Source organism: Mytilus trossulus, chromosome 4, assembly GCF_036588685.1.
Source record: "Mytilus trossulus isolate FHL-02 chromosome 4, PNRI_Mtr1.1.1.hap1, whole genome shotgun sequence".
Classification (NCBI taxonomy): domain Eukaryota; kingdom Metazoa; phylum Mollusca; class Bivalvia; order Mytilida; family Mytilidae; genus Mytilus; species Mytilus trossulus.
In genome coordinates this window covers 64,462,898-64,488,484 of record NC_086376.1, presented here as the reverse complement: position 1 = coordinate 64,488,484, position 25,587 = coordinate 64,462,898, and the positions used below count along the sequence as shown (strand labels likewise).

Below are 25,587 nucleotides of genomic sequence, written 5' to 3'. Positions count from 1 at the left end.
ACAACCCTTTAAATTTTAGAGTATATACAATAAATATACCATGAAAAACAAGAAAATATATAAGAAAATTGTCAACCCCCAGCTTAGAAGATCAACGACTCTTTGTTTTTTTTCTTCTAGGAAACTAACAGGTTGCAATTTAGATTTTCTATGAAAAAGGGGTGGTAGAATCCATAGAGGCAAGAGTTATTTTTAGACAAACATGTTTAGCTGGCAGATTCTAGCTACTTATATTAAGATTTCTTATTTACTAAAAGAGTTATGAGTATTATTTGAACATAAACCAATATTTGTGAATTATATATGTGATACTACTTTTATCAATGTTTGATTGATAAAATACATTTATATCAAAAATAGAAACTTTTATCAGTATCTTCATAATTAGTTCTTTTTATAATATATATCAAATTATTAGCTCTATAGATTTTCTATTGAGATACTGTAAAGATAGTACTTATTTTATGACTTGATAATTTAACTGAAACACAAATTTAAAATATAGCTTTTCAAGGTTTCAATTTCCAAATTGGTAATTGGCAAATGGACTATTGCATGCAGCATGCCTGAAATTTTAATAAAAAATCTTGCAATTTTGTCAACTGTTCAACAAAAAATGCATGCAAAAATAACAGATTTTGCAGTAATTTGGTATATATCACTAGATACATACAGGGGCCAGCTGAAGGACGCCTCTGGGTGCGGGAATTTCTCGTTTCATTGAAGACCTGTTGGCGACCTTCTGCTTTTGTTTTTTTCTATGGTCGGGTTGTTGTCTCTTTGAAACATTCCCCATTTCCATTCTCAATTTTAGTATTAGAATACTTCTCCTTTCTTTAATAAGTTTTTCAAGATCATTCAAATATATTCTTTATGTGATGAAAAGCTCTCAGCTACTTACATTTTTTTAAGAAGTTTATATAACAAGCATTTACTTTTACAGGAATGAAAAGGACAGCTGTGGGGTCATGATAACATATATTTAACATGTATAGTATATTTACATAGTACAAGCTTATAAAACAGATTTAGAAAGAAAAAAACCCACAGCAATGGTGTTGCAAATATGTAAACAACTACTAACTCAGTTAACAATTCTGTAAGTTCTGTGTAACCATGCTCGGCTGCTATTTCTCTCGGCAAGTAACCATGACGATTTGGTGTTTTTAATGCTATATCTCCTCCAGGTTTGTCCAAGAAAAATGATGCCACTCTAAACAGTCCTAACTGTGCAGTAAAATGTAATAAAGTTGACTTGTCCAGAGGCTGAGTTATATCTACAATCATAAAACAAATCTAAACTATTCCTAGCACATGTCATATTAGGCTAACACTGGAAAGTTTCATTTCCAATATGTGTTTTTATAAATCGATTTTGTTTTTACACAATATTTATAAATCTTGCAATACATGTAAACATAATATTTTCAAGAATACAGGATTTGAGATGTGTAAACTTCCAAGAAAACATTACTAGTAAATCTTAATACACTGTAAATGTATATTTAAAATATCTACATTACTTAATTCTATTTAAAAGTGATACTTCAATACAAAACTTATAACAAATCAAAAGTGAAACATACATGTATATAAAAAAAAATAGTGATTTGTGTCTAATATTGTCTTAATCATGTCATCCTGTTATCATATGATTTCCAAATATTGTTTAAAAGAGTATTTATGCAAACAAAATAAATTCTGCAAAAAAAGAGTCAAATTTAGTTACCTTCTTAAAAACAAATTTGTAATCCTGATCACTGTAATTAATTACAAGTGTACATTTCCAGTAAAATAAACGATTATTTATTTACACCAACACAATCAGCCAAGTCATGAATCTGAATCCTTATGCGTATCATCATACTTAGGCCACTTTATATTTTCATATTTATTCCCACACTTACTTCAATCACTTTTTATCTTTTTTTCATTTCAGCTTATGTAACTTCCTCAAGAGAAAACCATCCAAATTTTCTCAAGGAAGATACTTCCAAGGACATTTTAGATGATTAATAATCTATTCATCAGAGGAAACTTATTTCATTCAAATTTTGATAATAAATTATGAGTAAGCAAAGAAATTATGCTTTATTCAATGAAAATCATTTTATCTACATAAAAGTTCAAAAACAGGCATAGCTAGCTATAGGAGGTATAGAAAATAAAGGAACCAGCTATAAAATGGATTATTTGACCAAAATATTGCATAAATGAAATAATGTACAGAAATGAAAAACAAATAATTTTAAACATTGGCCTAAAAAATAACAGTATATTTCTATCAGGAACCCATATAATTACTAATATCCTGAGTTTATTTATACATGTACATGTATGATTATCTATACAGATCAATAATCTAAAACATGTTGTTTTCTACAAAATATGAATCTGACAATAAAACAATAAATAAGGTATTATTGAGTGTTTGCTGGAGTTTCAAATTCAGCTAGTTTAATATATCCATGTAAAAGAACACTCATCTATTTCAATAAAGACACACGAACTGATAAAAAGTATATTTTGGGGAATTTTATAATAATACAGCAAGAATCTTTGAATGGGAATGTTTTTCTAGGTCAACTCTGTCACTTCAAAAATAAGTATTGATCTACATGTATCTAGTATACAACAAAGAGTATGCTACCTTCAAATGGTGTTTTTTTTTAACATGTAAAGATTACTTAAAACATGATCATTAATTATAGACTCTTCTTTCTTTAATGCAAAAGTGATCAGAAATTGTTTAATATGCGTATGATGTATATAAACATCTTTTTTATGAATGTAAAAGTGCCAAATTTCTATAAAACAATCAGTTATTCATATGAAACCTTTTATATATTAAAACAACATCTTATGTTCATAGTTGCAATTGTGACCTAAAGTACATACATACATGTACCTGAAGCAAACTACTAATTATTAAAAGCAATTTAAATTCATATGTTACTTTAGTACACTTTTTATTTTGCAAATTTGGCTATTCTATAGTTACTCTATAATGCCAGTACATTGTAGTTACACTCTACGATACCAATGGAACATTTCAGGTGTTCAGTTGTACATGTATATAAGCCTTGACCAAATCAAAGAAGATTAGTAATGTCTCTGTTGTTTTTACTACCATTTACCCTTTTTCAATCGTAATTTATGGAAGTGAATATCAATCTACCTTATCCTTAGATACACATTGTGCAGGTGACAGGATGTTGACAGACAATTCATTGATGTATAGAAGAAATTAAATAGGCTTAAAAGACTGCAGTCAAAAAAGTTACCTAAGCAGGTGCAAATATTTTTTTTAATTTTACAATTACCTGTTGTTTTAAAATCTCCAAGTACTGTCCAATGTTCTGGTATTTGTACTTCTAAATGGGTTAATGCAGTATAAAGTCTGTCATCCAGTGTATCCAAGATTTCATTAGAAAGGTCAAAGTCATCTGACCTTACAAGTTCAAGGTCATCCAAAGAATTACTATTATACACACTATTAATAAGATACCATGCTAAATAATAGGTACTGTCTTTGTAATACTGGAATGCTGATGTTGCTAGGATACACAGTTCGTTGTTAAGGTAACCACAGAAGTTCAACTGAAGCTGTTCTTCAAAATCATGTTCTGCAAAAGAAACGTATATATATATATTCTTATTACAACAGCAACAACACTGACAAAAAATAAAATAAATCAGTTTATTTTCTTTTCCATCCTCTCTGTGGCTTTGGTAAAATGTAATATATTTATTTCAGAACTGACATAAGCTTCATAATTATGTTTAAGCTCATTTTTTCATTAGTTTTTACCTTCTTGTTGTCAAGGTCTCAGGCGTTCATTAGCTTTACGACTATAAAATTAAGAATCGAGATGAGAAATACGTCAAAGAGACAACAACCAGATCAAATAGCAGATAACAGCCAATGGGTCTTTAACACAGCAAGAAAATCCTGAAACCAAAGGTGGGCTTCAGCTGGCCATGTAGTGATGTACTATGGATTCCTATGCTATTTATACTTAATAATTCAATAGAGTGAAGATATTTATAAATCTCAGTGGTCAACATTTTACAAATTTACTTTAAGCTTGTATGCAGATTTGTTTTGAACCTTGAAAATTGGTCCCAACGAAAGTTAATGAATCCAGATTAATTCGTCATATTCTTTAAAGTACAGTATAAAAGTCTTCCATTCTGGTTCACCAGAACAATAATAGTTACATATAGTCTCCATTCTGTAATGTACTGTGATAATTATATTATTATTGATGTCAACATGAAAATATAATGTTGTTTATGACTATTTACACCTGACAAAGTTGTTGTATCTGTACTAATTACCTGTTAGTACCTGTAGATTAAGTTATTTTAGGAAGAGAAAATACAAATGTTATCATCATAACAAATCTTTTTATAGCTACAATTAATGTAAATGATGAACTATGATGTTTACTTACATATGAAATGAACAATGAATGAGAATTGTTTTCAAAGGGAGGTAATACAACTCGTATATATCATGGGAACATGTTTTTTTTAGTGGTTGAAACAGTAATGCCTAATATCATTGTAACACAATAAAATTATGCGATATCGTTTTTCTGTAATCATTACAGGTTACTGGCCTCGAATAGATAAGACCTTCCCTGAAGTAAATCTTTGCCTAATTTCAAAGGTCTTAAGTTAAGACTCTTAACCCTGGATTTGAGTCAATGCAGCATTATGCCCATGAAACGTTAAATTCTCTAAAATGTATACTTATAGAAATAATTTACATGGAGATATTACTTCTTATATTTTAATGTATATTTGTCATTTGTAGTTTAAATGAATTCCTAAGAAATTGGCATGTTACATGCACTGCCAGAAAAAACATAAGTTTTAAGAATAGCAGAATTCATTAGGCATATGCTGGCTGTGCTAACACCATACATGTTTTACTCATAAACACAAAATATACCCTGAAATACACAAATGTGTAACTTTACTATGATTTTGCATTTAGTACTTGGACTTACTGATATATTATCCTACCCTTATAAAATTCCAATAGATGTACAAACATGATATATGCTCAGAAAAATTGCAAAAAGCATATACTTTTATTTATTTTCAAAGCAAAAGAAAAATTGAATTTAGCATACAAAAAATCTAAAAGTGCAGATGTCCTTTAAGAAAACTATAGATAGACAGCACAGTATCGAAAATACATTACAGCAATTCTTAACATAATATCAAACAGATTTACCCAATTAATAATCACTTAATATATTTATATATAGCTTTTACAAACATTTCACCAATTATTACACATACCTAAATTCAAAGACATTCATTATATTCTTAATCCAAAAAGATATCAAAAACATTCCTGGGATAAAATGACAGCAATTAGTATATATCTTACAACATTAACAAAATACAACCTTGATATACATTTATGTAGTACTGGAACTTAATTAACAAATACTGAGGTTAAACAAGGTTATTGAGGAAATGAATGACCATGATTGGCATTGTATATTTCAGATCACCTCTATGTTTGTTATCGACCATAAAAAGAAGAAATAAAACCAAAGTATATGTATGAATAGTATCTGATATAAGTTACCTATGAAGTACGTAGTTATCAAAGATGTCAAGTCTGGGAACAGATTAGGAAATTATGTTAATACTAAAAAAAGATATTTGCTTTTTATAAAGATCTAGACTATATATAGCTATCATTCAATTCAAACTGTAATATTTTTTATGTCACAAACTTCTTTTTTCTTTAATTAATATTTCATAAAAATCTATAACTTTACCAGAAAATAATAAATATTTACTGAATAATCTTCATGTGGAATAATGAAAGAAATTTATGAGCTGCCCATACATTGAGCTATCTGTGTTTCCAATTTATTTAATGGCATATCAGGTAATTTGTTTATGTGTTTGAAGGTGTGTGTCTCATTGAGCTGTCCCAACCTTTCCTTGTCTTCATTTTTTCACAAACAAAATTATTTAAAAATTCCTTTTAAATGCTCTATAAACTAAAATATTTAGAATTCCCTTTTAATCTTTTAACTCCCATTTAATCGGGTAAAATGTGGAAAATGTATAGATACCTCGAACCAGTCTAATGAAAGCACATATATGGTAGATGAATTTACAGACCTTCTTATTGAAAGGTTCACTGGTATTTCAAGATTTTCAAATATTTCTGGTATTACTTATCACTGTTAAATTGTATACTATTTGTTTACATGATAAAAGTTTATTAAGTACAGGAACATTATACCTAACATCAATGTTTATACTTCAATCAGTTCAATGAGATTGCTTTTTTATTAAATGATGATTTGCACTTACTAAATACTAATTTGGTATTCTGATCTACGTAAATTCAGTTTTGCTATGCAACTTTTTTTTAAGGATGTGTCAAAACAATAAGGTATAGGTTTCTACTTTGCTTGGAAAAAAGATGTGACAAAGTCATGACCTTGACAAAAGAACCACAAGTCATGACCTTGACAAAAGAACCACAAGTCATGACCTTGACAAAAGAATGATAGGGTCACAGAGACGAAGCTTGAACTGCAAACAGAGTGGCTCAGAATGTGATAGGGTCACAGAAACAAAGCTTGAACTGCTAACAGAGTGGCTCAGAATGTGATAGGGTCACAGAAACGAAGCTTGAACTGCAAACAGAGCACGTGGCTCAGAATATAATAGGGTCACAGAAACAAAGCTTGAACTGCAAACAAAGTGGCTCAGAATGTGATAGGGTCACAGAAATGAAGCTTGAACTGCAAACAGAGTGGCTCAGAGTGTGATAAGGTCACAGAGACAAAGCTTGAACTGCAAACAGAGTGATTCAGAGTGTGATAGGGTCACAGAGACAATGCTTGAACTGCAAATAGAGTGGCTCAGAGTGTGATAGGGTTACAGAGATGAAGCTTAAACTGCAAATAGAGTGGCTCAGAGTGTGATAGTGTCACAGAGACAAAGCTTGAACTGCAAATAGAGTGGCTCAGAGTGTGATAGGGTCACAGAGACGAAGCTTAAACTGCAAATAGAGTGGCTCAGAGTGTCAGTCTATTCAGCTCATACAAAGCAGGGTTTAAACTTCATATGAACATGTTCATGTCCTGAAAATGCATTGAATTCACCACTGGAAGTTAAACATCAATTCATCAATCATCTGTTCATTATAAATTGTTTTTCATATTAACAATGCAGGAAATACGAAACATTTAAAATTATTTCCTCATTTTGCTGAAACGAATTCAGGATTTTCTACCATCTGTTCTGCTGATACTTTTTTTTGCAAAGGTTATAATTCTAGCATCTTTGGAATTTGTATAATAAAAATTAAAGTAGTTGAAAAGAACATTGTATTTTTTTTAACACAAATAATCTTATTAAAACCCAAATAATAAAGAGCTTAAACGTTAACTGAGGAGGAAAAAAAAGTGAAAGACGACTGTGGAAGCATCAGAACAATTTCAATAAATTATAATTTGTCTCTATTTTTTCCAATTATTTGAAACTACTACACTTACATCTGGAACGAGAGAAACTGAAGCTCTTACTACTTTATCACATGACCGATTATTGCCTAATAATGGCAAAAATCAATGTCAATAAAACAGCTAATAACCCTCTTTATTAGTAACTGTCAATTTCTGGATATACAGGCTGTATTATGGTTATTTGCACTTGTTTGTGGGACATGACAATTGCTATTTCAAGGTTGATCCAATTTTATTTTTTTGTTAAACAGAAATACATTTTACAAATCAATAGCAATTCAATAAAAGTTGACGAAAACAGCACAAATCAAACACTTAACTAGATAATTAACTATGCTGAGTACAATTCTAAACTTAATAAAAAACATTTACAAAGTGACAAACAAACAATTATTGAAGACGGCTAATAACTTTTAAGGCAATTCAATTTTGAATAAAAAAATATTATGTAAAGAATGTTACATTTTCAATATTGCAGGGATGTACAATGAGGATGCACCATTTTCAAAATGACTACTAAACTAATAATTATTGAAGACGACTAATAATGTTTAAGGCAATTCAATTTTGAATACTAAAAATAACATGTAAAGAACGTATGTTATCAACATTGCAGGAATGCACATAGAGGATGCACCATTTTTCGAATTGCTACATTTTGTAATCAAACAATTATTAAAGACGACTAATAATTTTTAAGGCAATTCAATTTTGAATAAAAAAAATAACATGTATAGAAAGTTATCAATAATACAAGGATGCACATTGAGGAAATGTCAGTTTATGTTCTAACTAGGACTTCTCAAACCATGGATGTACTTTAAGATTAGACTAATCATTCAACACTCTAACATATAAATCAAGTAGGTCTGAATGTCTCACCAACACTTTCAAGGTTATAAAAAGAATAAGCACTCAGTATTTCAAACATTTACATGAAAAGAATCTATACAGTGTAACTTTTTTTTAATATAAACATTGTCAATGGCATTATGTATCTTATACACTTTGAATACAGGAAAAGAAACTAGAAAACAGGCCAATTGATAATTCAAATTTAGATATGTCTCAGTTATGTTGAATCTTGTAAAGAAGAATGAAGAAATGTTTTAAACAATTGATCAAGACTAATAAAGTAACTCTATGAATACAGGACAAATGATTGTTGGTACAATCTAACTAACAGATTTTTACATCTTGCCTTGCGGTCATAAAACTTTCGAGCATGATTTTTGTACCCACTCAAAAATCAACCAATCAGAATAATGGATTTGTGTTTCAAGCACTAATTTTGTTCTTAGTAAAGTTTTATGACCGAGAGCCCTTGTTGTCTCCCCTTTAAGTACCCAGCATTGATGACATCTTGATTATTTATAGATGTCTATCTTGTAAACCTTTTCATGAAGGACAGTTGAAAATATCTAGTCTTGTATTACAACTCCAGTCTCTGGTGCATGTCAAAACATTGAGGGAAACAAAATAGTCCATTTTTTTCTGAATTTTTTTATGGACTCAATTTTTTCTGTTTGATTATAGGTTTATGCTGAATTGAAACATATATGTTGATTTAAAAAAAATCTTGCATCTTTTTGGGGATATCAATCCAGGCAGGTGGAAGGATATCATGTCTACTGGAAGTGGTGTGGCCTAGTAATTACAGCAAACAGAAAGTCGAAAAAAAATGTTTTTACTTCAGGGTTACATAATTTTTTATTCTTCGTGGCGTGGCCCACTTTTTTTTCTTGATTAAATCACAATTTCACATTAGTTCATACATGAAATGAACATGAAATTTTTTTCTATGTAGCATTTTTTATTTTTTTATTTTCAAAGATCAGATGTTTAGCATGTAAGCCTATGGAGCAGTTATATATATAATTAATAATTACAAGACTGCAACCAAAAAATGTATTGTAAGGGAGGTAAATCATACAAATAACAGATCCAATAGTGATGTTTTCACAGATTTAAGAGGACAAGGATTCTTTTAATCTGAAGGATGCTTCTTTTTAACACAAATCTTTAAATAAACATGAAATTTCCACTATAAGTCTATCTTTCAAATTTAAGGATTAACAACCACTTAGGTGTGGTTTTGGAATTTGTGTCAAATGTTCAGACTCCTTGGTGTTTTTCCATACAAAACAAGTTAAAATATTTTGCCCCAGAACACTTACGGTATTTGCTTTTTCATATAGGACTAAATAGCTCATGAAAGGTCATTTTCAAAATTTTTAAATATTCTCAATTTTATTTCTTTTGTTTTGGGACCCAAAAATTACCAATGCAAACATAAGGTAAAAGTCCGAGTCAGCCTTTCCCGCAATATTTTAAATCTTAAATATCTTGAAAAGGAGCCCCATGATCTATCAATATTTTTCAGGTTTTGGAACAATGCTTTGGTAGATGTTGCCTAGCACAGGTTTCAGCAAACACTTTGATAGATGTTTCCTAGCACACATTTCAGCAAAATTCTTTACTAGATGTTGCATAGCACAGGGTTTCAGCACAAACTCTGGTAAATGTTGCCTAGCAGAGGTTTCAACAAACATGTTGCTTAATGTTTCCTAGCACATGGTTTAGCACACACTTCGGTAGATGTTGCGTAGCACAGGTGTCAGCACAAACTCTGGTAGATGTTGTGTAGCACAGGTGTCAGCACAAATCTTTGCTATATTTTGTCTTGCTTAGTTTTAGCAAAAATCTTTACTAGATGCTGCTCAAAACAGGTTTCAGCACAATTCTTTGCTAGATGTTGCGTAGCACAAGTGTCAGCACAATTCTTTGCTAGATGTTTCTTAGCACAGGTTAAAGCAAATACTTTGCTAGATGTTCAATATGACACTATGTATGTGCATTGAATACTGAAAACAAAATCTTAAAGCATTTCAATGTTGACGTATATACAAAACTATTATTCCATTACAATGACAATTATCATAATCAAAAATACCAACCTGGAATTAATGACTGAACTTTTCCTTGATGGTAATGCCCTAGGGTAATATGTCTTTGATTAGAACCTTCATATACAAAATACAGTGGAGGTCGAACATTGGCTTCTTCTGGTATCTCTAATGTGATAATATTGCCACCCTGAAAAAAATATCATATAATCTTCTTCAATGAAATGTCCCTTACAAATTCATATTTACAAAACTGCTAATAAAATAATAACAGCTGATACATTTCGATTTATAAAAAGAATTGATTGGAACATGATGCCATGTACATGGAAAACCGTGAAGTAAGTTTTCCAAGAAGTCTGTTACTAAATATTTAATACAATAAAAAAAATGCATAAATTCTTAATTTTTTGTTACACAAATGTAAAATGTATAAATTGAGAAAATATAATGTATAATGAATGATTATCAATCAATATTAATTTAACATGAATAAATTTGGGTAAATTTTCTTGTATATTTCTCATATATTTTTTTATACCACTAGTACATAGTTAGTATCATTATAAAAATTTCCATAGAAGATATTGCTTGGCAGATATACATAATATTATTCTTTTTTGTATACATGAATTCACTAGCTATAAAAATATTTTATGCCAAGCATGTATGCAGTGATCATTACTCCTCATGTATAAATGCTAATTTCCAAGGATTTTTTATTATGTCAAATTGGAATTGATTCTCTTAATTCCCAGAAAAGGATCATCCACATATTCATTACACTAATTGATTTTGTTAGAACATATATAGCAAGCAAGTTTGAAGCCAAATGATGGTTTTTTTATTATACTTGTGTACATACATGAACAATATATAATAGAAAGTTAACACATAGAATCTGGCTTATACATGTATTGAAGGCTGATTATACATGTATTGAAGGTCGATTATTAATGGGAACATGATATCAAATTATTAATTCTGGTAACTTATGAAATAATTTATCATAACTTACATAAACTGGTGATTCTGTCGTTGAAAATGCCATAAAGCTTTCCTCTGTAAAAACAAAATGTAGTTTATTAAGACACCTAAATTCTGCTGTTCCAAAATTACTAGCTTGCATATAAAATTAATTGATTGATTGTTGCTTGCTTGCAGTGAAGTTGCTATAGGTTCAGTGGCAATTATTAAATGCATTTATTCAGAATGAGAAACTACTGACAGTCTGACAATTAATACATAGATTCTTAAAGACAGCATCCTACAAATGGATAAGGGGGGACTACATTTTGAACTGCCACTAGAAAACAATGGTTTATTGGATATGGCAAAAGGCCGCAAAAGTCTTGTATTGCAACTGACCACCCACTGTTCCCTGAAATAATTTGTTGCAAGGTTTCTTTACAAGGCTTCCTATCAAATATACCCATTCTGACCTGACATGGCTACTAACATCATGAACAGTCAACCTTACACCCAACTTGGCCAATGGTCATGATCAGAAGAAGCACGAAGTCTGGCTACCAACCTTGAGGTATGCCTGTAAATATGTACCACCTAGTCCGGAAAATATGAAAACCCTAGCAACATACATTGTACATGTATTGATGTAGAGTAATGGTTATATGCAGAGTGGCATCAATTATACAACATACATTTGTACATGTAATAGAAACTAAACTCTTAGTTTATAACTTTATATTGCCCTAGAATTATGAATGACAACTTTTTTTCTCACCAGGTGATCAAAGGTAACAAAAAGTGAATTCATGTCATGTATTCTTGTGGTTTTACATAAACAATTCTCAAGAGAGGAACCAGAAAATGATCTTACACAATAACTCATCTGTATACCTTACGTAAACAGACAAACTATGTACCTTATGTATACAGATAAACCAAATGTCAGCTTTTTTTTGCCCTTACATCTTAAAACCTTACAATGTTATTTTCCATTATGAAACTACTTTGACATCTCAATTCTTTATTTGTATAATTTAAAAGAGATATCAATCAACTGCTATACAATTGCCACAAGCAAAGAAGTATATCTTTAGTAATGTTTACATGTAAAACAAGATATAAGTAGATAGATTACATACAGTAAAGCATCACAGGTGTACTAATTATAAATAACTGAACGAAGCCAAAGAGACTGACCTTCATACATTTACATGTACACTGTACATGTTATCATTGACCTGTTTGGCATATACGTTCCAAATGCCTAAATTTACACTCCATTCATTAAATATATCCTCCTCGTTTTCAAAACTTACGCTATTAAATTACATCATCATCTTTAATTTTAATATTACATCCAATTCTACATATGTAAGTGCACTTTTATGATATCATTCTTGAAATTTTTCAAAATTTACACTAGAACTACATCATCCTTGACTAAACATTTTACATCCAATTCAACATACATGACATACGAAAGTGCATTTTTATGATATTTATCTGATAGCAAAGCTACACACACTAGTAGACATTGTGAGTAGCAAATTCAAAAACACAAGAGGAAGCAAGTAAATTAACTAACATCCAACATAGTCAGCAAATATTTTGAAGTCAAAGGCGTTAAATCAAAAATGTTTCCCTTTAATCAAAATGTAAACAAACAGTTTAATGTGATCTGTTTAGAAGCCTGATAAAACCACACGAAATACACAACTCAACACCATAAACTCAGCATCTTATCAGGTAATAACAAAAGGTGTTACACCTGACAGGTGCTCTAAAACCTAGGTAATCCTTACAGGTAAATAGAACACCTGATTTAAAGATAGAACTACTTATAAGGCTGTACATGGGGTACTTCTATCAAATGTTTGTATGTTATAATTTAATGACAGAACGGTTACATTGCTGTTTATTGGCCATCACCTTCAAATGATGCCAGGTACATGTATGTCCCCCCCCCCCCTCCCCCCCCAAAAAAATCTAAACATTGAAACATGTAAGACAAATATAAAACTTCAGAACTTAAGTTGTCATTTTAAAGTTCATATACCTTACAACTTCTTTTAAACCTTATGCTGGTTACATAAAGACCCCCGTATATCCATATGATGGTCTTTTAAATAGCCATTGTAATAAACATAAAAATATCTAATTTGTTAAGCTTGTTTATAAACAAGTTTACCATAATAGATCACTATCGAAGGTGTCACATATACTTTACCTTTGAACATTTAGTAATTGCTTTTTTCAACTTAAGTTACAATGTAGCACTGGGCTAAGTTAACATCATGGTATTGGCAGAGAAAAACTTTCTGACATTTTAGTTCCACAGGATCATAATAGAGATTTTTTCAAAACAATTTACAAATTCATACATGTTTTAAGTTTATCCTCACTGAATCACTCAAAGTCTAGATCAATCCTTTCAAATTTAAATTTAACAAAAATAACTTTAAAATTCAATTTAATCGTGTAGAGAGATGTCATGCATATAATTCTAAATTCAATATTATACGTGTATTCCGATGTATGAAAATAATATCCAATTTCACAAACATCAGAAGGATATTTTTGATCCAATGATTTATTTATATTACAGGTTTTTTTTTAATCTGAACTCTAGGTTGAAGCTTAAGGTTAAGTTTGTAGCAGATTTGAAAATACTATTGTCTGACTATATTAATCACAGTCCAGAAGTCCTATATTTCAACTCAATATTTTTCCTTTGACCATTTCCCTGTCTTTCATTGTTTTACTCTTTGTAGATCGATGATAGACATTATTATGTTTAATTAAAATTTGATTTGATTTTCTTTGAATTTTTCAATATCCTATACTACTATCTCTCTCACTCCTGTCTCCTTTTTGTTGCTGCTTGTTTCTATCATAAAATACTATTTACAGTATAACCATCACAGAAATGTAACTTTATACATTGAAATAATAATCTTTAAAACTTTATAAACAATTACCTTTACATAAACAACATATGAATGATATTAAAGTATAGTCATTTAAACTTTTGTACAGTGGATATTAACAAAATGTTACATGTAGCTTTTTTAGTTTCTTGACTAATCCACATTTAATATTTCTTATGTTTGGCTGTTCTTTTTAGCTCTTTCGGATGCCCAATACTTCCTTTCACTTGGTCTACAGTACGCTTTTACCTCAGCCCTAGTTATAACTTATAACATATATATTTTTTTTTTTTAAGTCTTTTTTCATAGATTCTTTCAACAGCTTTACAAAGAATAAATTTGTACTTATACATGTTGTACATGTAGATTCTAATTTTGGTGAATTTCAATTTTTGCAGGGTGAGAAAAAAATCATATTTTCTTGTACTTGTTTTTTACACTTCATTGTTTTGAATAAGTCTGCATACAGTCCTATAGTAAATTTGTAATTCATTTAACAATTACATTTGTGGTTAACCTGTACTCCCAAAAAACCACAAGAATTGGTATCCTTTGAATAGTAGTGAATCCACAGCATTTTTAACTCTGGATAATCGTTTAATTTGTTAAGTCATAAATCAACCTGTTGCTCAATATTCAAACTAATACTGCAATTAATAACAATAATCACTTAACCTTCCCCAGCCTTGTGGTATTTAAATCTCCTATTTGTATGTGCAAAGATTAATATTTTGGTGTTCTACAGAAATTAAAATACTTATCATTTTTATGAATTAAAATGTCAATATTTTCCTTTCTATGAAACAACTTATAATCTATTGCTAAGATCAAAGTCATTTAATAAAATGTGTTACAAAGTTAGACCACTGAACTAAACTATCTACATGTTACATATACTTAGTTAGTTTATAAAATCTTAAGAAAACAACCAACCACCAAACCTAAAAAGGCAGTTAACTTTAAAGACCTTCCCCAAACTTCTATTCTAGGCCTTGTTGTTAAGATATTACAAATCTTCTTTTTGATTTAAATTAACAATAACTAAAACTTTACCCCACTTTCCCAAAATGTTCATAAAATTCTTAACTTTAAGTTTTATTGAATATAAAATATGAGTTGTCATGGTTGTCAGGTTCTAAAAATTGAACACCTTTATTTACATGTATATTTTCTTATCAGTTCTATTCAAAAGATAACAAATATGTACATAGAAATCTGAAATACAAATATCCAGTACCAAAGGCATCTTATAATTAAATTCATGAAAAGACAACAATCTTTATGTGTTACATACATTGTATTTGTTTTTTGTTCATTTTTTTATATAAATAAGGCCGTTAGATTTCTTGTTTGAATTGTTTTACATTGTCATTTCAAGGCCTTTTATAGCTGACTATGCCGTATTGGCTTTGCTCATTGTTAAAGGCCGTACAGTCACCTATAGTTGTTAATTTCTGTGACATTTTGGTATCTTGTGGACAGTTGTCTTATTGGCAATCATACCACATCTTCTTTTTTTTTATATTAAAACAGAATTTACAGAATCTTTTCACGAAAAACAGAATATCTAACTTAATAACTTGGGTCTTCTTAGTGTGTATCTTATAAATCCCAATGAAACACTACAATGATCATGAATCGTCACAAAAATTCTTAATTACTTGTACCAACTTAATTATTATAGATCTACATGTACAAAATGTAGCAAAACAATATAATTACCATTTTCTACCATGCTTCAATTAAAATCTGTTCTTTTAATACTGGTACGTTCAATTATCACATAAAGGTATCCATTTTTAAAATTTTGTCTGAAATACATTAATACAGTTTAAAATACATACCAGGTTCATTTGTATACATATACATTGTACATGTACATGACAATACCATAGAAACTTGAAAATGAAGGATATATATATCATAGTTTGTAAAACTTAACAATGTATACACACAAAATTTTAATAGATTAAACGTCATTTTCTTTTGATCTATATTATATTGTTTTTTCGTATAATCATTACAATTTTTGGTCAAATCTCATGCATTTGCTTCATGAAAAATTGACAGTACTGAAACTTTTATTTTACATTCTCTGACAGTCTGACAGATATAACATGGAGGAGAGTCGCAGGATCTTTTTCTGGACAGTCGGGATCAGGTGTTATTAGGATCGGGATTTTGTTATTGATCCTTATTAGGATCTGGGAATTTGTTTATTGAATTTCAGGATGTCAGCTGGAATAAAATTTATTAAAATTTCGGACCTCAGGGTTTTATGTTTTTTTGAAGCCAAGGATTTGGGGATCCGGACCCCTCGGACAGTCCCTCATTGAGGTGTTGTAAAGAAAAAGATATGAAACATACATTTTTGAAGAAAGTTGAAGGCCCCAAGCATAAAAGTTTATCGAATTTATTATGAATGGTCGAGACCAAGAACGTAACGTTATTACATATATCCATCCTTGTAGTATAAATGTCACAGGCACTTGTTTCTATCCATAGGGAGGTTGACTATCCATATAAAAAGAAGCTAGTGCCATAGGAAGGTCGACTATCCATATAAATAGCTTCTATGGATAGAAACAAGTGCCTGAAAGTAACGTAGAGTGCCTGAAAGTAACGTAGAGTGCCTGAAAGTAACGTAGAGAGCTCGAGGTATACAGTCAACTGGTCAACAGTGTGTATTGTCTTTTCCAGTTAAAAGCCCATAGGAGCTAATGTTGTCACTGTTTGTATACTTAATCGACTCAAAATAAAGCTTGTTTAATTATTGTGAGTGTGTGCAGGTGTGATCAGTCTACCTGTATCACGCTTCCGGTTTAAGATATGGCAGCTTTCGACCAGTTTCAAAGCGATTTTTGTAGCAAATTGATGATAAAGTAAAACTTTTGTAGATAATCTTTGTGTAACAGCTTATTTTTCTTCATTAATACATTCTTATGTATGTGCATTACCTGTGTTATTATTTAGACCGCCATAATGTCCTACGGACATTCCAAGACGTCAATGTTTGTATCACGTGACTTCAGAAAAAAGATTGCAGTGCACTCAACAAGAAACGATAAAGAGAAGAGTTATGCAGCCTTTTTTGTGATAATAACAAATATTTGCCCATGATTTTTTTCCCGATAACAATAAAATGATTTAAACAACTGGATTTAATTTAATAAGTTTTGTGTTAAAATGGAGGGACAGGATATTGAAAATTTTAAATTTAATTAGTTATTTTTGTAAAAATATCTACCATGCGGTTGAATCGCCAGCTATAGGTGGCACGGTAGTATTTGCTTTCCAGAATTTAGGTTGCTCTTTTGTGTACCCTACTTAGGTTAATGTATCTAAACAGTGTGATTGGACAAAAAATACAGTATCAACTGAACATACTTTCCCAAACTGAGTGATGAATCAGGTGTAGAAAAATATGAAATAATTTTATATACAGATGAAAATGAATTTTTGAGAATTTTTTTTAATTTTGCATTCACTGCACCATAAAAGACCTAAAAGTACAAGAGGCCTTAGGATTTTAAAAATAGCAAAAAAATTAAACGGTCATGGTACATATCCAAATTCATTTCTGAATGGTAAAATGAAAGTACTTAAGTTAACTGTGAATGTAGAATTTTTTGCAGTGTTAGAAAGTGGTGAAAATTCTAAAAAGGCTATCATTATCCCTTATGGCCAGGAAATACTACCGTGCCACCTATACATTTACCTATCCTGTATTTGCCACCTTTGTCAGATGAACCACTGGCACTGATGTCTGTGTAGATTAAACTTGATTTTAAATCCCCAGTCTATGGAAGAAGCGATTCGATATTATCACATTATTACATGGCATTTTTCATATAGCCCTAGGTTCAATATCAGTCCAAGAGCCGCATATCTCGAGAGCTGATAATGACCGAGGGCTGAGTCAGTAATACATGCGATATGAAAAAGACATGTTATGATCTTTTTATCATATGCTTCAACAATGGAGAAGAATAGATTCATATATTGATCCTTTTACGTGGTTCCAAAATAGAAGTCAAGTCGAAGATTTAAAAGTTCACGGCCGTCGGAACCCGGATTCAGTGCATTCAACATGATATCTGTCTAACAGAGAAGAAAATATTTTAACATCGACGAATCAACACAATAAATAATTCATTAATATACATAATGAACACTGTTAGGAAAGTTACTTTAAAAACAGGTGACTTTTCCTAACAGTGTTCATTATATGGAAAATACTTTGATTTAATGCTATTAAGTGTATTTTTCAGTGTTTGCAGAGTACCACCGGAATGCCATGCGATAACATTACGTGATAACAATCGAAGCATGTGATAAACTTTTCTTATCATATACTTAGACTAAATAACATAAGATTTTTACCGTATGATAATAGCATTAAATCAAAGTATTTTCCATATTTTTCGAATTGGTGCTTAGCGGGCTGATATGAAAAGTTTATCACATGCTTTGATTGTTATCACATGCCTTTCCGTAACGTTATCACATGGCATTCCGGTGATTCTCGGCAAATTCCGGAAAATACACCTCAATGCTACGTTTTCAGTGAAAAACAATACAAAGTAGTGTACAAAACAATTATTTGAATACTGGAAAAGTATAGTGTGCAAAATAATTAAATTAAATCAAAAAAATAATAAAAAATAATTAAATAAATGCATTTTTTTAAGTTTTCTGAAACATTATTTAGAAAGTTACTTTAAAAACGTTGACTTTTCCAAACAATGTTCATTATGTATATTGTTGAATTATTTATTTGGTTGATTCGTCCATGTAATAATGTGTTCTTCTCTGTTAAGGCATATGATAGAAAGATTTCATGTTGAATGTATTAAATTTTGGGTCCGACGTCCGTGAATTTTTTACTCTTTAAGTTCTTTTCGGGAACCACGTAAAATGATCAATATATGAATCGGTTATTTTTTTCTACTGTTGAAGCATATGATAAAAAGATCATAACATGTCATTTTTCATATCGCATGTATTATCAGCCCTCGGTCAATATCAGCCCTCGAGCCATGCGGCTCTTGGGCTGATATTGAACCGCTAGGGCGGATAATACATGCGATATGAAAAATGCCATGTAATAATCTGATTTATCATATACTTAGCATTAATATGATAGCTTTTGCATATGTATAACGAACGGAAGTACACAAGCCATAATTTCCCACCCAGGCTGATAACCCATATCAGCCCGGTCTGATAACCCATATCAGTGGCGTCTCGTGCAAAAACCCATAACAGTGCTTGCGTACAAGTTACTTCCGGTGTTACCGGTATCGGTTGTTTTTTTTTCCATTGCCGAGTGACGTCAGATATTGATGACGACGTCAAAATTTACGGGAACTTTTGTGGGGATAGTTTAGTACTAGCTAACAAATGACATTGGCAATTATGAATCATTTTATAGTACAACAAACATGGAGTAATAATGATCATGAAACTCTTCCAAATATTCAATGTTTCAAAATGCCTCTATAGGAAATGTTACCATACAATGTACATATATATGGAGGTAGTGATGCTGTTGGTTGACAATTATAGTATATTGGATTTATAACTTAACTTCTTTATAAAGTTTTTGACTGTTTTAGTTGTTGCATTTGTTTTGTTTTTTGCCTTACATAAAACTATTGTCGGAAGTATATGATAAAGCGATTAATACAGGGCCTTTTCCATATCAGCCTGGGTATCATCCCTCGACCCATATCAGCGCCTCGACTCCGTCTCGGGCTGATATGGGGGTCTCGGGATGATACCCAGGCTGATATGGAAAAGGCCATGTATTCATCTCTATATAATTTGAAAAATATGAAATTTACGTTAATTTAATGCTATTATAACATTAAAATGCATTGTAGCAAAGGGGACATCCTACAATCGTTTACATACTTTAAACCAGGCTATAAATGCCCGCGATTTCGCGTGTGTGTTAATTCAAGTAAGACTTATAGTAACACTTAGTTACACATGATAAAAGTTTTACAAATTAGTAACTGTATTAAATACTCATTAACACAGTGTAGATACTATTCTGTACGCTATCCGGAAGTCGCGATTTTCGAAGCGAGAACTTTTTGGATCACATTTTAAATTTGTTGGATATACTATATTAAACGGTAAGATGTTCATCTGTACATTGCTTAATGATTAATTCAGCTGACATCGATATTCACAAACGGTTTATAATTAAATGTAGCACATTCATTATTCGTATCTTTGCCTTAATCAAGAGATTTTCAAGTGCATCACTAAGGAAAATCAGTCGGTGAACCTAAAAACAATCTTTTTGCACCCTTACTGTATAAATTAACGTAAAAACCAGATTTAATTTACTAAATAGAGTATATTTTAAGTGGTGGTAAAAGTTTCAGCCAGATCTTTGAAGCCAGAAATAAGAAAATTACACATGTTTGAATTTCTCACTGTACGATCAGTCTTGCTTGTATATTTTGAAACTGTATGATCAGTCTTTATTTCACTGTATTCTAGTGGTGATTTCAAAGTTATTTACGAAACATTAGAAGATGGCATTTTTCTAATTAACACAAATATATTTTAATAAATTCACATCCTGAAAACTTATCAAACATGTTTTAGCTTGATAGCGTGTACTCGACTTACAACATTAAGTATATGGATGTTTAAATGTTGCTGAAATTAGAGGAAGGTTTCTTTGTTTATATAAGTTTCAGAAATGTCCTCCGTTATACTTAAAATTGTACAAACACACACGTCAGATTTAATTGTTATATAAAAATGCATGTATTTACAAACATTCGAGGCCGTACTGTAGCCTATAATTGATCACAGTTCCTTCACTTTGTCAGTTTGGATGTAAATCTGTCTCTTTCACACTCAATTGTACACCACTTTGTAAAGCGGTGATTTATAGTGATAATGAAGTCCGTCTTTCCGTTCGTCCGTTGGACCGGTACAGCATGTTTCGCCGGTTTTGTAAGCGCATCTCCTCATAAACCACTTAATATACATTGGGGTTTCCAGACATTTTTAAATGGAGAGGGGGTCCAATCCAGGAGAAAAGAGGATTCAAAATATATGTTCCCATACAAATGCATTGAAAGTTAAAAAAAGAGTTTCAAACCGCGGGATCCCACATTTTCTTGAATCCGTCACGGGTATAACTATTAATTATTTTTTCTCGGATTCCGTATCATAAAGAATAATATTAAAAAAGAAGATGCAGTATGATTGCCAATGAGACAACCGTCCACAAGAGATCAAAATGACACAGACATTAACAAATATAGGTCACCGTAAGGCCTTCAACAATGAGCAAAGCCAATACCACAAAGTCAGCTATAAAAGACCCCGAAATGACAATGTAAAACAATTCAAACGAGAAAATTAACGGCCTTATTTATATATAAAAAAAAGGAATGTATTTCGAATTTTATTAAAAATCTTTTATGGGATTTCTTTATATAAGATACGGACTTGAACATTGCATTATATGAGGGCACCCATCAGGTATTTCCAACCGTGACCTCCAAAACAAATTGTTAAAACTTTTCTAAAATTGCTCCATTTTTAATCAATTAATGTATTATGGACCATCTATTTCGAATTTTTGATGTTTCTATATATAAAATACGGACTTTGTCATAACCTTATATTGGGCGTACCTATTTTATATCCACAACTTCCTTCAGACACTTGTCATAACTCTATGAATCTTTGTCAGATTCCTTATCATTTAATTCAATTGTGCACCTCTTATTTTGATTTTTCGAAAATTCATCAGTTTTCTATATCCATGATAAGGACTTTTCCACTACCTTATTGGGTGGTACCCGTTTACTATACGCAACTTTCAAAAACTTACCATATAAAATGTATAAATAAAACTTCCTCACATTCGTTATTAAATGATGCCCCTGTGCACCTATTAATTAGTATTTCTGGTGGTTTATTTTTTTCCAAAACATGGACTATACAAGTGGCGGGGTATAGTTTTGTTAATTCTTTCCTCAATACCTAAAGTTTTTAAACAAAGCTTTCTCTATCTATTTTTTGTCATTTTAAAAGAGACAGGCTTGATGTATGTTATCTCCAATTGGTTAACGGCAGACGGTGTAAATAGTCTTTAAACTGAATGTAATAGTTAAACAGATAACTGCAACGACACACTAATACAAAGTCCACAAGCGAATCGTGTATTGCTTTTTAGGCATTTGATTTTAAGTAAGACTGACGGAACAAAAATATAATTATTTTGCCGTCTACAAAAATCATCAGAAATATATTTGTATTGTCTGATGAAAGAAATTACACGTTATAGTTCCATGGACACAATCATAATATCACATAGACACGTATATACCTTCAAATTGCCCGTTGTTTTTTTCTTCAAAATCACGACTGGTCATACAGACAAAAAATCTGAAATCGCTTCTAGAAACAGTCAGTTTTAGACTGATCGTACAGTATTTTATTTTGGGATCCTCAAGGAAAGCATATTTTTTTATTTGAAATACGAACATTCTACTTAAATACGGTAAGAATATTGAAAAAGTATATATTTAACTGTAAACTGATGCAAATATTTGCAATAAAAGATCAATTGCTTTGTAATACGAGAGCAAAATTGTCAACCGATTTCACTTTTTTCTATGAAGTTGGTGTGATGCACACGTATATTTTATATTCTACTGCATGTTTTTGTTACAGTAACTCATATTTATGATGCTTTACATACATTTAAGATGGGCAAAGCACTTTATAGATATAGGAGTAAAGTAATGATGAGAAAAAGCACCAAAACAAAACCGTTCTGTTAGCCAGTTTCAAATCCTCGCTTCGAAAATCGCGACTTCCGGATAGCGTACAGAATAGTATCTACACTGTGATTAAGCACGATATAAAAAAGAAGATGTGATATGATTGCCAAAATGACAACTCGACCAAAATGACACAGAAATTAACAACAATAAGTCACCGTAAAGCCTTCAACAATGAAAAAAGCCCATACCTCATAGTCAGCTATAAAAGGCCCCAAACTGATGACAATGAAAAACAATTCAAGCGAGAAAACTAACGGCCTAATTTGTGTACAAAAAATGAACGAAAAACAAATACATGTATGTAACATATAAACAAACGACAACCACTGAATTACATGCTCCTGACTTGGGACATGCACATACATAGAGAATGTGGCGGGTTAATTGGAGGCTCGCGGGAATAACAAAATCGGTAAAAAAATAAATATTTGTTTTTTCATTACAAATTTTATTTATTACACAAATAGCTATTACTTTATGATATGGTACAAAAATAACCAAGAAAATCGATTTGGTTTGGCCACAGATGACTTTTAAAATGTTCATGCCATTGAAAAAGCTTCAAATTATCTCCCAATTGAAATATCTTTTTTAACTCATCGGTGACCTACAATTTTTATTATTGTTTTCAATTAAGCTGTACATAAACTAAATAATTGTAAAATTTTAGCAATTTCTGTAATTTAGTCAAGCTTTTTTTATTTCTATATTACAAATATTTCTCCTATTAGTTCAACAGAAAGAAAGGACATTAACAAAAATGTATGCTTCTTTCGGAGGCAAATTGTGAGCTTAAATGAACGCTGACCCCATATTTTTATTTTATATTTCCATTAGGTATAAGATAAAGTTTAATCATAGAAAAACATAGGAAAATCCTATATTAGAAAAAAAAGTTGATTTAGACCCGCGAGCCCTTAAACATGTTAGCGGGATCCCAGCCCTCCCCATACCTGGGCCAGTGGTGTAACCGTGGGCAGTACAACATAAGAACGAAGTATAAAAATCAGTTGAAAAAGCATAGGCATTTGTCACAGATGTTTCCCTCTAATATACCTTAATGTTATATTAAGGTATATAGGAATTTTTACTTCTGAGACAAGTGCCTGTGTGAAAAAGGCTAAACTCATCAGATGGATAAAAATACTATTTCTTTTATCATGATAATCAAGAAAAATATCCACAATGTTTGAAATAATCCATATACTATAGTACACAGCAGATACAAAGAGATGTCAATAAAATTGAGAATGGAAATGGGAAATCTAATTAAAATGTTGATCTCTGATTACGTTATACTACATATGTATGTTAAAAATAACGTAATCAGAGATCAATATTTTAATTAGATTGGTATTTGTCAGCTAGTTTGTTAAAACAATAATATAGATCTTACGTGTGTGTCAGTGCGCAATTCTGTGAATGTAAATGATAAGGACGTCTCGATTACTACTTACTTTGGAGTCAATTCAATAATTTATAGGAACACTACAGCTGATGATATTAATATAAATATATAAAGAAGTTTATCAGGTCAATGTATATATTTATAAATATCCCATTGGCTATAAAATATAATCTGAGTTTTTATTCAAAGATATTTGATTTGTAAATTTCCTTTTTCTATATACATTTGTACTTAAATCGAGGTTTCTCATGAATACTGTAGCCAAAATCATTACTTTGCTCCCAAGCGACATTACAGAACTGCTCCAAGTGATAATACAGTCGAAAGTTGTTTACCGACGAGCGACCGTACAGTGAAAAATATTTAGTGACTTCTGTTTTCAAAGATTTAGAACTATTTTCTAGTGTAAACCTAATGAAGTTGTATATGATGGGAAAATATATAATAATTCTTATTACACAACTTAAAATTTTGTTAAAAAAAACCTTTTAAAGTCAGATTTTCAGCTGAATGAAGACAATCATTTGCATAATTTGGGTCGGAGCTCTTACTTTTATTCCATTTTTCCCTGTTTTCTTGCCTATAGAATATTTTCTGACCCCTGTAATGTTTGATTATTATTGACAGATGCAATACTTTTCTCATATGCATTTAAAATGAGCCCAGAGACAGTAACTATATAAAACACTTTCCTTCTCCGTAGCTGAAAATGCTCTCGAATGTCGGAGCCCCGCTTGACAGTCTCCCGAATGACCAAAACATTAAAACACCGTACAGTTCCGTTCCCACACTGTGGTAATCACTGGTATTAAAGAGATAATAGTAACTGCAATTACGATTATCCCAATATGGCGACGGTAGATATAGGTAAAATCTTTACACTCGTTTTTCTTAAATGTAGCATGTATTTGTCAATAGTTACTCAGCTGCAAGGTTTATCTATACCATTTCAACATATTTGAATCGTAACGGTGCACTTGAATTGTCTAAGCGCTGTGAAAATAGCCGTTGAAAAATTCGGGATGATAATCG

General features: G+C 30.9%; 1 protein-coding gene across 13 annotated transcripts in view; it reads right to left on the bottom strand.

The window, feature by feature from the left end:
• The window catches only part of LOC134715750 (rho guanine nucleotide exchange factor 28-like), a 137,832-nt gene extending 120,467 nt beyond the window's left edge, over positions 1 to 17,365 (bottom strand). For all 13 annotated transcript variants that reach the window (XM_063578151.1, XM_063578155.1, XM_063578150.1 and 10 more), the window contains exons 1-6: positions 17,277 to 17,365; positions 16,042 to 16,130; positions 11,442 to 11,485; positions 10,475 to 10,613; positions 3,324 to 3,626; positions 1,085 to 1,277 (exon numbers count right to left, since the gene is read on the bottom strand). In XM_063578151.1, the coding sequence (XP_063434221.1) occupies positions 1,085 to 1,277; positions 3,324 to 3,626; positions 10,475 to 10,613; positions 11,442 to 11,485; positions 16,042 to 16,054 (692 nt within the window). In that variant the 5' untranslated portion in view covers positions 16,055 to 16,130; positions 17,277 to 17,365. The remainder of the gene's footprint in view (positions 1 to 1,084; positions 1,278 to 3,323; positions 3,627 to 10,474; positions 10,614 to 11,441; positions 11,486 to 16,041; positions 16,131 to 17,276) is intronic.
• Between the last annotated feature and the right edge of the window lie 8,222 nt (positions 17,366 to 25,587).